General features: G+C 40.5%; 2 protein-coding genes across 3 annotated transcripts in view; both read right to left on the bottom strand.

Moving 5' to 3' along the window:
* igsf9a (immunoglobulin superfamily, member 9a) overlaps window positions 1–3,264 on the bottom strand; it is a 66,239-nt gene extending 62,975 nt beyond the window's left edge. The window contains exon 1 of the mRNA XM_080755505.1: window positions 3,069–3,264. The gene's annotated coding sequence lies outside the window, so the exon portion shown is untranslated. The remainder of the gene's footprint in view (window positions 1–3,068) is intronic.
* Window positions 3,265–5,045: 1,781 nt separating this feature from the next.
* Window positions 5,046–13,554, bottom strand: tmem230a (transmembrane protein 230a). Of its 2 annotated transcripts, none has more exons than XM_080755852.1 (4): window positions 13,374–13,554; window positions 10,465–10,579; window positions 7,958–8,080; window positions 5,046–6,502 (listed from the first exon to the last, which is right to left on the bottom strand). In XM_080755852.1, exons 2-4 carry the CDS (start codon window positions 10,564–10,566, stop codon window positions 6,362–6,364), a joined length of 366 nt encoding a protein of 121 aa, XP_080611978.1. In that variant the 5' UTR covers window positions 10,567–10,579; window positions 13,374–13,554; the 3' UTR covers window positions 5,046–6,361. The 2 variants fall into 2 exon arrangements, with proteins under 2 accessions (XP_080611978.1, XP_080611977.1); XM_080755851.1 differs by having other exon boundaries at window positions 13,404–13,554.
* Window positions 13,555–13,902: the final 348 nt, after the last annotated feature.

The following is a 13,902-nucleotide window of genomic DNA, read 5'->3' as shown; positions in this document are numbered from 1 at the left end:
CTCGCTCGGATACTTCCTGGCACCAACACAGACGATCTGCCTATGAACACAGACAGCAAACACATTCGCTGCACTAAACTCTCCTAGTATAGAGAGCCTGTGATAATATTAGATACTTGGTTGAGCATTGTGTCGCGTACCCGGAAAAATAGCCACATCTACAAGCTCACAGCACGTCATAGGACTAGGAGCAAGGGGTTCTCAACCTGTGGGTCGCGACCCCTCGGGGGCGGGGGTCTCCAAATTATTTTGGGGGGTCCCCAAATTATTTTCCAAAACAAAATGTGTTTTTTTTTTTTGCAACTGTATGGCTGGAAAATGGAAATTAAGAGTTTACATAGTATGTGGTGCATGCATAAACTTTCCTTAATTTTTCTAATTTTTTCAATATGATTATGGCAAATAATCACAGATAATCACAACTGCTGTACGCTCCTGCAGACTGCAGCTACTCTATACATCTCCTTACAACAGTGTTTTATCGGATTTTGAGGTTTGTGATAAATAAGACCATAAAACCGCCATTGTCGTGAAACAGAATGACAGAACGACAGGTTCAATGACAACAACCTGTGTATTTGTCAGTGGTGGAAAGTAATTTTCCACCACTGGTGGAAACTGATTTATAACTGTGCAGAGAGCAGTTTAGCAGTAAAGCTAGCTCTCCCATAACTTTATAACCATTTATAGAAAAACTTGTTTTCACCTGGCTGTTACACGGACATTAGTTAGTGTCGGTAGCGTTACCGTGTTAGTGGGGGGTATAAAATATGTTGTCTGTTTTGTTTGTTGTTGCTTAACATCTGATTTGAATGCCTGACGTAATGCTTTGCGTGCTAGAAAAGCAGCGCTTACTGAGGTCATTGGCTTCAGGAAGTGGGTCATTGACTTCTCCAATCCCTCAAAGTGCTCGGCTAAGCTTAATGTTATCACTTAACTAATAATAATAATTAAGATTACATTACAATAAACGCATATCATGTCCATGATCTTGAGCGCATGTCATATTCTATAGGCTACTCCAAGGATTTTCACAACATTCCATAACAACTAAAGGGAACTCCACAGTCTTCATCCTCAATGTATTTTCCTGAATGATATGCTTTGATATGATTGTACATATGCTATGAAAAGGACAGCTTGCTCATGTGCTCATGTACTGTATCAGACAGTGGCCTTGTGGTTAGACTAGTGTCCGCCCTGAAACTGGGAGGTCGGGGTTCGATCCCCGGCCGGGTCATACCAAAGACTGTAAAAATGGGACCCAAAAACCCAATGCGTCCCTGCTTGGCACTCAGCATCAAAGGGTTGGATTGGGGGGGTCAAATCTACTATTCAAATGATTCCCGAGCGCGGCACGGCTGCAGCTCACCGCTCCAAGAGATGGGTCAAATGCGAAGAACAAATTTCACTGTGTGTGACAAATCGTATGACTTTGACTTTGCTTAAAATAAACGTTCAATTACTCCATAAAAAAGGTGTATACAGCTGTTTGCCCCCGTCCAAAGATTACACATCCACAGGAAAGAGTACACTGTACAACATATTCTGACAAACCGTGGCAACTCAAGTGGCAGCGATCATTCCACATCCATTGCTTTAACCACTTACAAAAAATGATATAGCAAATATTTTATACTAATCTGCAATCAATGTGTAGCAACAGCTGGTGTTAAAGGCAGGTATATATACTGGGAAGAAGATAACTATTCTTCCAGCCGGAGCCAGCCATGCTGTAGTTTGCTGAAATATGACTACACTTCATGTTTGCACAAAATAGTATTTATTTTTGCATCTGTACACTTACTTTACTGCATCAAATAAGTTGAAATAGTGCCAGTTCTTTGTAAATACTCTTTGACCTAGGCTAGACTGACTAACATAATAAGAATAATAATGAATTTGAATTTGAATACGTTGGAAATGAGTTCAAATAGCCTAAAAAGACATTTTGGCTTTCATGCTTACAGAGGTGTACGGTGGGCATAATTTAAGCTAATGCTCACCAAGTTAATATGGAATCTCTATTCTTGACCACTTTTCTATCCGAATAGTGCAGTGCACATGTCACATGGGTGACTTTGATCTCTTCAAACTCTGCCAGTTGTTTGAACCATATAGTGTAAATAAAAGGCAGCTCTATTTGAAGGCAGGTAGGCTTAGGCTATAGTGCAGTAGTGGTTCTCACTCAAGGTAGTGTCTGGGGACCCCCCAGTGGTTCCTGAGGCCAGGCTAAAGAGTGAAAAGTGTCAGCAAACGGAATTAATTGGTTCCCTGAAATGAATAAGTTTGACTAACTTCTGGGCTAGTGGAGATAAATTCAACAATGAGCTTCAGGTTAATAATCAACCAAAATCAGATGTACATCTTTCATTTGGATAGTATCCTGAAACTTTAGTTATAGCTGTTTAAACGTCTAGCCCTAGGCTATATAGGAACATACATTAAGACGTCTGGTTATAGGTTTTAGAGGCATAGTATAGGGCCCTAAGGGCAGGCCTAATGGCTATAGTCTACAGGTCACTACAGTAACACTATACTTAAACAGTTTGTCTTGTAAAGTAATGAAGGCCGTCTAATGGGCATCATCACCGAGAAAAGGGCAGATATCATTCACCGCCCAGCAACCCCACAAAACTCTAAATTAAAGCGATAACTCGGAATGACCCTGGGATATAGTTAAACATTAATAATAAATGAAAGACCTATAGTTGGCTGTTATACTGCCCATAGTAAATGCTGAGTAGGTACAATGAACATAAAATGGCATGGCTATACAAACACAAGAAGACCTTTAACTCTCACAAACAGAGAACATGTACTGTTTTACGTGTAATATGAATTGACCACATGAGCTATTAAGCGCTGAATAGTCGTCGTATTGTCGTTTCAAAGTAAGGTAATTGCAACACTGTGTAAACACAGATAATACTTGTTGAACCCCGCAACTATAAAGGCTCAAGAGTCAATGTAAAGGCTGTAAAAGTGTGTCAGCGGTCACGTATAGGCTATGAAGTTAAAACAATTCCGTGTATTACTCATCCTCCATCATATGTATGCATGCCTACCTGAGTCACTTGGGAAGGATCGGCTAGAGGACTCTCCTTTTAGAAGCCATTCTCGTTGTTTTCCTCTTGTCGTCCAACGATACTTCCACGTTGTTTGAAAGTCTCTAAACGGCTTGTTCTGTGGCAACTAACCGTGTCATTGGCTTGGTACGCAACCTACAAAAAAGGTTGGCCCTTGTGATACTCCGAAACAGGTCAAAACTTTCCCCACAGTCAACTGTAGTAACAACAGGTGTTTTTCACTGTGGAAAAGTATTCGTGGTGTTGTGGTCCAGTCCGGTGGGAGTTGATGCCCTCTGTCTCACGCTCACCAGTCACCAACCCCTCCTCCTCCGTCTCACCTCTCTACGACCAATCACCTCCCTCCTCCATTCCATCGCGCGCGCGCACACACACACACACACACACACACACACACACACACACACAAGGCTCAAATGAAGATATATGCAGAATTTTTATCTCATGTTTACTTCCATAAGGTGACTCTAAAATCTAAATTTCTTCCTAAATCAAATCAAATGCTTCCCCCCCCCCCTCTCCAGGCTGTGTGAATATATTCACTTCAGTATTCCTCACAATGTATTGGACAATACATTGTGTAGCCACAAGAGGGGGTCAGAGTAGTGAAATCCTCACAGATGTGACTTAATACTACAGCATGTTATAGAGTGATGACGGATGTTACTTATGTTCTGGATACATGGAGCAGTTTTCAATTGTTATTTATTTTTGCTAATCTGATCATTCATGCCAATAATGCCACAGTCAGCCTGCATTCACAACGTTAACCGTTCCTAGTGTTGTGTTGTACATCCCTTGTATCAAATGAGTAAATATTCCAGCTAAACTCTCTGTATGTCAACTGTAACACCAACAACAACTGATGATCATGTGAGAATTAGGCCTATTGAACAGGCCTACGTACACAATACATTTCACCCATTTCACCAAACGTACTGTATCTCTCATGAACCATTGGTAACCTAAACCGACTAACCGTGGGCCCCTGAGAAGAAACAGTGGTGGAAAGTAGCCTACGTACTTTGTACTGTACTTAAGTACAACTTTGGGGTATTTGTACTTTACGTGAATATTTCCAATTTCCAATACTTCTACTCCACTACATCTCAGAGGCTAATAATATCTTTCACTCCTCTACATTGATATGAAAACTTTAGTTAGTTAACTTATTATCACAAAACATACAGTACATTAATATAATGGCCGATCGAAAGAGACGAATTGTGAGCTTGAAAGGGGACATTCTGCATAGGGAGTACTTTTTTCTACTTTCTTTGCACTTTTTGATGCCAATACCTTTTACATTTTGAATTCCAGACTTTTAGTTGTAACAGAGTAGTTCTACATTGTAGTGTTGATAAATAAAATACATTTTCTTTATTACCTGCAAGGCCAAATATTGCTACATATTATTACAAAACCAGTGGTAGCTAGAAAGTTTGGGGATAAACAAATTGAAGGGTAAATTCAGGTCTGATAATGTATGCATTTTTAACTCTCATGTACAGTTCTAACAATACATACATTTGCTCTTTTTACATTTTGAAACAAAATAAAAACGGCCAATTCAACGTTGGTGGTCAGTGATGTAAATAGGTTTTGAATGTAATGAGTCCCGGATGCAGATGCAAGAAGAAATTATTATTATAACTAAAGCAAAAATAAACTAGAATTAATAACAGTACAGTAGTAGAGTAGTGCATCACGTGGATGCAGAGGTCGTTTTTATTGCGTCCCTTAACTATAAACTGCCTTTTGGGATGCAAAATGCACACTATTTTAATCTCTGGGTGGTGGTGTGGTGTTGGACCTGTCCCATTGCATGTTACATTGTTTGGTTTGGTATCACAGCTGGTGTGATACTGAGATTCCTTCACAAAATAGTCTCTAGTTCAGATTCGTATTTCATTCCAATTATTGAATGAATAAAAAGGTTTTCGAAATGAAATGAGGTTTTAAACATTTTATTTAAAAAGAAAATGAAGGAATATCCTTGAACAGCAATACGCAGAAAACTCTGAAATAAAGACACTTCATTCAGAAATATACTTTGTAGTTCAAGTAACAAATCTTTGGATAACAGATTGCAAACTGCAAAGATAATGATTAGAAAACGGTGTCTATTTTATAGAGACACACATTCAATGCTACCGTGCAGAGCACTTGTTGTACTACTACTGTAGTCTACACTACAATAAGTAAACCTTCATATATTAACTTGGAGCAATAATAATGCAACCATACATTCTCCGAATATTATCCTAAATTCAGCAGGTCAGCCCACCCTTTATCTGTAAAAAAATGATTTGTAAATCTGCAATGAATCAAAAACACTTGGTATGTGAAAGCAAACACTGTCATAATAACTTAATTTTTTGTTTTCTTTTTTGGCAAGTCAAAGAAAAGAGTACCATTGCATGACAATTGTTGTACAGTGTACACATTACACAGCATTAAGAAAATGACAAAGAAGTATAGTCAATTTGTAACGCAGTTTCTCATTCCAGTGCAAAGTCAATGTAAAACAGCAGGCTAAATGGTGCATTTACACGTACACGGAGTACACCGAGTCTTTCTTCGCACACGGCGTTCCCATGCAAAGGATCATGGGATTGGGCAATTTGGCAGAGGCGTGGAGAAGTCGAGGGGGGGGGGGGGGGGGGGGGGAATAGGTTGGATTGGCCCAACTTTATGCAAATGACAAGCGAAGTTCCCTGGATGTCAGCCTATCAGTCACGCCTAAAATGTATATATCGTTTATACAGACAAGCGGCCAGAGATGGACATCTGGTGTCTGTATTTCTTCTCCTGCCTGCTGACATGAGCCACCGTTCAAGATTGAACCTCAACGTGCTATGTTTCTATGTCAGTCGTTATTTTCTACGTAGAAATAGCTCGTATGAGCTTGTAGATCTGCTGTTTTTCAATAGCTAAAGCATGACATGATGCGAACACCAAAAGACACAACTCTTTGATGAATAGAGCAAATATTATGACGATTTATATGATGTCACGAATTATATTACGTGTAATAGGCAATATGTTTTAATATACTGTTTTCGTTATCTGAAAACGGTGAAATGGAAAGCAAGCAGCAAACAGACTGAGCGGAGAGAAAGAGCCAGGCTCTGCGTATACAGTATACGTGTAAATGCACGGTGCGCCGGGGGGAAACCCCCCAACACTATGGTGGAAACACTCTCTTTCCCAATTACCGGCTCGTCAGGTTAAACAACTACAGTCTGCTATAGTCCTTTGATCCGACATCGTCAGTCGTCAAAATCGGGGATGTCGTCGTAAGAATAACCCCTGTAACCCTTGGAAGCATAGTAGGCTATTCTCAGATGGTAGAATCCAGGAAGGAATACGAGGACCCCTATGATGAGGACAGGGATGGTACGGTCTTTATGCTGCAAAGACAAAAATGAAAAAGACATCGCTGTTGAAATGCTTCACAGACACCGTCATCAAGCATCGCCATCTGGTAGACACAGCACCGTATACGTACTAACAAAAAAAACAATGTATCCGTTTACTTTCAGAAACCATGCATAACCAAACCAGGAACTTGAGCATAATCATTTTATTGCCAAAATGTGAGGCTCATATCAGCAGCCTACAGGTTTCTTTGTTTTTTTTTCCTTTTATTGGCCTAAAATATTGTCTAATATGTATACATTCTTGAATCCACTTGCTGACCGGCTGTCGGTATTAAGCAATTATTTTAGAGGGATATATGTGACCATACCATTAATATCCTATATAAATCAAGATTTTCACATTTTCATTATGCTTTATGTAGCATGTGGCAATGTCAAACTAGGGGGTTTTCATGATTGTGAATTCATTCCAAGCATTCTAAAACAGCCACTAATGCTTGGAATGGATTCAGAATCATGAAAACGCCTTAGTTTGACACGTCACATTATACTAAAACATACTGAAATGTTGTCATTTTTGCCTTATACAGGATGTTAATGGTACGTATGGTGACATATAAACCCCTATAAAACAAATTGCTCAATACCGACAGACGGTCAGCAAGTGGATTCATGAATGTAGGTATATAGTCAATATGTTAGGCCTCACAAAACTATACACCAAATGTCCCACTCCACACCCCCGGCAGCCGGACTATAAGGGATTGCTCCAGGTAGTTGCAGGGACACTCAACAATCAACTAAATTATAATGATTAATCGAGGTCTACCAACAACATACAGTACAGATCTCACATGCAGTACATATAGCGGACATTGCAGAACATGCATTGATTAGTGACGTACACTAAACCTACACATTTTGATTGAGCACTGCTATTGATTAGCGATTGTATCTGCACATTACCTGCACATTTTCAAAACTGCTGCTAAATGACACGCTATCGTACCCGGCTATGACAAGATCCAAAATCTAACTCTCTCTCTTTACATTACAATCAATATTTTATCATTATTGTATATATTTTGAATAGAACCTCCTAGACAGTACAACACTACGTAATGGTTGTGCAGAAGAAAGCATTACTGAGGCTCTGAGTTAAAACAAATTATTAAAACGGATGAATCTTGCCACCAGATGGCAGTATTGTATATTAATTTGATCCCTTTAGGTGCATGTAACCATGTGCTTACTACTCACACATTTTGCAGATAAGGTAAAGTGGTTTACAAGATTATCTCCGGACAAACAGGACACGCAGAGACAAACACACAGACTAAATTCCTGCAGAGAGACACTGTTAAAAGATTGTATCATGATACTACACAGCTCTTCGACGAATAGAGCAAATATATGATGATTTATATGATGTGATGAATTATATTAGGTGTAATAGGTAATACGTTTAATACACAAAACACTTACTTCAACCTTTATGGATCCAGCCAGAAGAAGGGCTCCAATGATGATCAGTAAGGAGCCGATCACAAAGAGAAAAGTGGCCAGGGCGATAGCCTTGTATGGAACTTTGGGCGGACTTTTCTTGAACTGCACAGAGGATCAGGAAACATACAAAACAACGTCATCAGTATTTATTGAAAGAATGTAACAATATACACTATGTATAACATCTCTTAAAATGAACGGATTGATGGTTTTATTGACAAGAATGCATAATATACATGAACATATATGTGTATGGTCATTTGAGTGCAAAATGTGTGTAACCGAACCGGAGTGCCATGAGTTGTGGAGACAATGGGAAATATATAGGTTAAAACTGTTTCGTTTTAACCACATGAAACCTAGTATCCCTATACTGGGCATGACATAATAGAACAGGCATATCCACAAGCTCAAAATGTGATTGATTGTACAAGTGATATGTACAGAGTCTTTGTACATATCACTTGTGTCAATGTCACCTGATCGGTGACAGCGATTGGGACTGATGGTTGATGGGCCACAGGTGTGGTACATCACACACTATATATACACACGTGTATTGTCTACTCATTCCTTGAAGGTCTGAGGAAGGGTGCGGCCCGAAACGTTACCGAATTAAAGTAAAGATAGTACTTGGGAGCCTGAATTGGTGTGCTGATTGTTTCATTTTTTTATATGACTTCATTTTTATCCAGCACCCAGCCTATAGGTATTGATGTGCATGTCCTTTTTTGACTGTTTGTTCAGTCTCCTCTACTGCCTAGTACTATAGACCCTTGGGGAATACCGGTAACCACTAACCGGTCAATGAACTTAAGTATTAAGGAAAACACAACCCCATCTACTATGAATCACCCTCCTCCCCTTCAATTGAAAGGAATTACATACAAATGGCCCCATTCTGTGGAGTGGAATTGTGCAAAAACACAGCTGGAGCGCTTGAGAACTGCACCATCATCAGATGTCATAAATCTCTTTCGTGGACGCATTCAAGGAGAGCGGGAACATAAGTTGTTCTGTCACGGCATACACTTAAAAGCTAATTTAAATGCCATTGCAACGACCCTTATAACAAGTGTTGCTCAACAAAATAGACGCATTTTCAACAGAAAAGTCTTTAACCAGGAGACGACAAGTGAAGGCGTCGCATTCATTGTATGCAGTTCACACAGCTTTGGCTTACTATGTAGGGATGCTTATGCATGATTTATACTTGGTTGCAGATCGTGCAGTGCACCAAAAAAAACCCTCATATCTACTGTATGTGTCACTGGCACACAATTAACCCCTTTTGGTGTTGTGAAACATAGCTTTTTCAGGAAAAAAGGGCACACGGGGAGAACATGCCAACTCCACACAGAAAGGCCCTTTGGAACCCGTGCCCACAGCGTCCCCAGCAGGAATTGAACTCGGGACATTTTTAGCTGTGAGGCGACAGCACTGCCGTGCCCCGTCATAAACTATATTCTGAATGATTTAATATACAATTATTGGGACGAAGAAGTCATGATCTGAACAAACTCAACTTTACTATCACTGATGCATCACAGAAGAGAAACCCTGAGTATCTCTTGGCAGGTTCCATATGGAAGAAACAATCCATAGATAGCGTCACAGCGAAGCTATTCCTTTGTTGAGGGGGTGATTTGCCCCTTATCTAGACTCAGGAAAAATGAGCTTGTATTTTGTGGGACAAACTGTACAGTACAAGACCATTGCACTGTAACCGTCCCTTTTGTTACACCCGAGTTATACTTAGTTGTACATCACGTCTTGCTGCACTGAAAATAGACAATCTGGAAGCTTGCAACGCGGCGCAGTGCGACGCGACGTGAGCTTCCAGTTCGGGCTATTTCCGTCACGAGACTCGACAGCGCACAACTAAGTATAAATCAGGACTTAATCTGCAGACTAAATGAGAAAGTGGAGTCCTCCGCTGACCTTGGTGATTTATATTGTAGGCCGGGGCCGGGCCTCATTCTGTTCCCTTCAGCTAATTCACATTGACCTTGGTTTGAGTTATACCATACAACAAACAATATCAATAAGCCAATACATTGCTGTCAGAGGACTGAATTCCTTTAGTATTATAATAGAATCTGAACTGGTGTGGTAGTGTGCTATTATAGCATGCTGGATAGTCCTGAGGGACGCTTAGATGTACTGCGCCTTGAGTTGTTGCTCAAAAGTAGCATTACATTATTGATGAAAAATGCACTACCCCCCCCCCCCCCCCCCCCCACATCCGATCCAAAACAATAAATCTGACTTGCCTCTTGGCAAGTCTCTCTATACAAGCTCAGCTAGCTTGTATTGTATTGCGTGCGCGCGCGATCAACCAACCTGAAAATAAAATAGAAGCGTGTGCAGAATTACGGATAAAGCTCCACTGGGCGACTGACCAATCTCAGCAAATACACATCTACTAGAATAGAATAGCAAATAGTACCAACATTCCATTCCTCCCGGGTCAATTAATCTCTCACCTGTAAATCTATGTAACCATCGTCGTCAGCAGCCAGCCGTGAATACTTGACCTTATTGTTGGACAGGGCTGCGCCCGACACATTACCTCTCGTAGGCATCATTCTGTAACAGGAGCTGCATACAAAGAGAGAGGTATTAAATAAGAAGCAGAGTCACGTTCATTCAGCAAGTTCAAAGCGTGTACAACAAGGAATAATATTGGTGATATATGGTGTACATAGTCTACAAGCTTGTTTTTGAAAAGTCGTGAAAATGTGGCGCAAATATATTTCAGAGCGAACCTTTTTAACTAAAATATTGGCTTCTGGGGGGGGGGTCGCTGGAACTACATATTTTGAGATGGGGGTCCGTGGCCCAATAGACATGAAAAAGGTTGAGCACCACTGACATAGAAACATGTTTTTTTTTAGATTTTTTTTAACGATTTAGAAGCCTTTTTTATACTGTATCGTACTGTACTTGTAATGCATGCATTGTGTACTGTACTGTGCTGTACTCGTACTGTCTCTCTCAGTCTCTCCGTAATCACCGTAGACATGTTATGAGTATCTTTATAAGTGTCAGAGTTTGGAAGCGCGTGTGGGAAATCGTCCAACGGCCCTGCGTACTTGGTTTTAGACAGTATTTGGTTTAGACTAGTCATTAGTCCTACAACTACAACCTATCTCAAACCCTCACCCTAACCCTAACCTCCCGGGGTGCATACTTAGTTTAGACTAGTCATTGGTTAGACATGGGTTAAGGTTAGGTAACCAATGACTAGTCTAAACCAAAAAATGTCAAAGTACTGCACCCAACCTCCCACGGGTCAGCACACCTAAACCGAACCTTAACCCATGTCGAACCAATGACTAGTCTAAACTAAGTATGCACCCCGTACCACCTGGTTCGAAATGGCACATAATGCAGGAGGCTGCTTACAGGGGGTGCATACTTAGTTTAGACTAGTCATCGGTTAAGGTTAGGTTTAGGTGTGCTGACCCGTGGGAGGTTAGGTCAAGCTTTCCGTACAGCTGCAATGTTGGCGAGTTTAAAGTCCTTTAATACAATCAGTCATAGGACTTTTCTCTTTGGATGTACTGTAGCCTATGGGCTGTCAAAGTTGGTGTTGAAAATCATAGATTCTACATTTATTTAAAAAACTCTGACCCGCCTGAAGTGAATGGTGCTGTACTGTACTGTACTGTACTGTACTGTACTGTACTGTACTGTACTGTACTGTACTGTACTGTACTGTACTGTACTGTACAGCTATTTCCGTGCTCGGACACAGCCAGGGACACAGGGAGAGACCCAGGGACACAGCCACACACACAGCTGTCTATAGACGAATTCAGAAACGGGTCTCATGGTCTCAGCTTACGTATTTCCTGTAGGCGGACTTGACATAACACTAACATCACAAAGATGCCCAGAACATCGAGATGAACCTGTTTAGTTTTTTGGCTGCTCCAACAGTAGTGTCAACATAAAAAAAAATAACGGAATGTCAAAATATCCACCGCGGGGTCTGAGACCAGAGCCATTGAGTAATGGTTGAGACGAAGCAGCGAAAGGTCCTGAAAGATACATAACGTCAGTCTTTCAGCTGGACTCTTATGGGGCTTCTTAACTTTGAATAAATGCACTTTGTTGTGCATTTATTCAAGTTGTGACTTTAATACAACTCATGAATGTGGCATAGCCCCACAAGCAGAACCCAAATGTAGTAAAGTTTCTGACACTTTGATGACTTTACCCATTGGGTCCTGGTTCACGCTGGGCTGCCACCAGGTACGCAGTACTACGCACACATAAATACAATGTAAACACGTAAGGAGAAAAGATTCTGCGCGGTTTTTCTAAGTTTTTTCCTGTTATGGTTTCCGAATGTGCGAACTATAAGTACCTGACATACCTCTGAGAATATCTCCTGTGTCGCGGAAGCCGTTAAGTATTTTTAATCTATGTTTGATTAAAAATGTCGCTTCTTCCTACCTTGTTTATTGACACCTCATTGTACCGCCTATCTGGCTAGCTAGTGGCGATATACGTAGCCGGCACAAGCCAACCGCACATCGGGAGGCGGTACAATAAACGGTAAATAAACAAGAAGAAATCAAAGCGACATTTTTAATCAAACATGGATTAAAAATACTTAACGGCTTCCGCGACACAGGAGATATTCTCAGAGGTATGTCAGGTACTTATAGTTCGCACATTCGGAAACCATAACAGGAAACAACGTAGTTATACCGCGCAGACCGACTAAACGAAGAGTTTGTTTATATCGGCGTTCCAACAATCGCATTAGAACATTTTGTAATGTCCAGGAACCCTACGCAAAGCTAGGTCCAATCATAAAAGCTTTCGGAGGGTTCCGAGAGGGGCTAGAATGTGGCAGTATAGTAGGAGGACAGTGACGACTAGGATTGATTGATTGATGAATTTGATTGATCGATGAATGTATTAACAGATTGGAGAATTACAGTACATTTCAAGCACAACTCAATACAAAACCTGTTAACTGTGGACGACGACGACATAAAGTATTACACTTGTTTACAATACACCATGTTTCATTCATTAACAATTAGAGACGTACAAATATACTCAGGAAATCATCATAGATCAGGTAAAAAGGGAAAAAATATATACAATGAGGGGTAAATGGGGTGGGGGGCATTCAGACTTATATAGTGCCCTTTGGGAGGGGTTTTGAAGGAGTCATGGGATTCACATGTCTTAATGACTGTTGGTAGGGCGTTCTACGAGACACTGTCTGTTTCTCTAGCAGCGATCTACAAGTTCGCAACGCGTCTCTTTGCCATGCGTTGTGAGCTTGTAGCTCTGCCTTTTTCGGCGAGTTATCGTTATTAGCCAGGTATAGGTTTGGAACAGTTTATAACAAAACAAATAGGAAACCAACCCGTTCAAGGCCTTTGATGAAATTAATTACCAGGTATATCCAATCCGTCGCACTTTACTTTCCTCTTATCTTCGATCAAAGTTGATATGATTTGTCTCCTCCATAGGTTTTCTACACAGAGTTACTTATCCTTCGGATTTGTAGCCGTTTTGTTTTGCTGGTGTGTCTGCCACTTCCTGGCTCCTCCTGCCGGCGCATGCGCATACGTCCGCATCATCTTATATTATATTCTCTCCTTTTTTTTATGGAGGAGGACAACCAGATATGTCTGCGTTACTGCCGCCTACAGGGTTTTAGATGTACTACTCAAGGCTTCATGGGGTGAGTTAGTAATTGATAGAAAACAAGTGTTTTTGGGATTAATAGAAGTAGAAGTACTGTATTCCCTTTATTAACGGAAATCCTAATATTGATTGATTGATTGATTGATTGATTGATTGAAAACTTTATTAGCCGTTTATAGCTTGTAGATTGATTGAATATTGATTGATTGAATACTATTAACAGTTTGCAGAAAAAAGCACAGGAA

This window comes from Protomyctophum bolini (assembly GCF_963924005.1).
Source record: "Protomyctophum bolini genome assembly, chromosome: 22".
Taxonomy (NCBI): domain Eukaryota; kingdom Metazoa; phylum Chordata; class Actinopteri; order Myctophiformes; family Myctophidae; genus Protomyctophum; species Protomyctophum bolini.
This window is presented reverse-complemented; position numbering and strand designations above follow the sequence as displayed.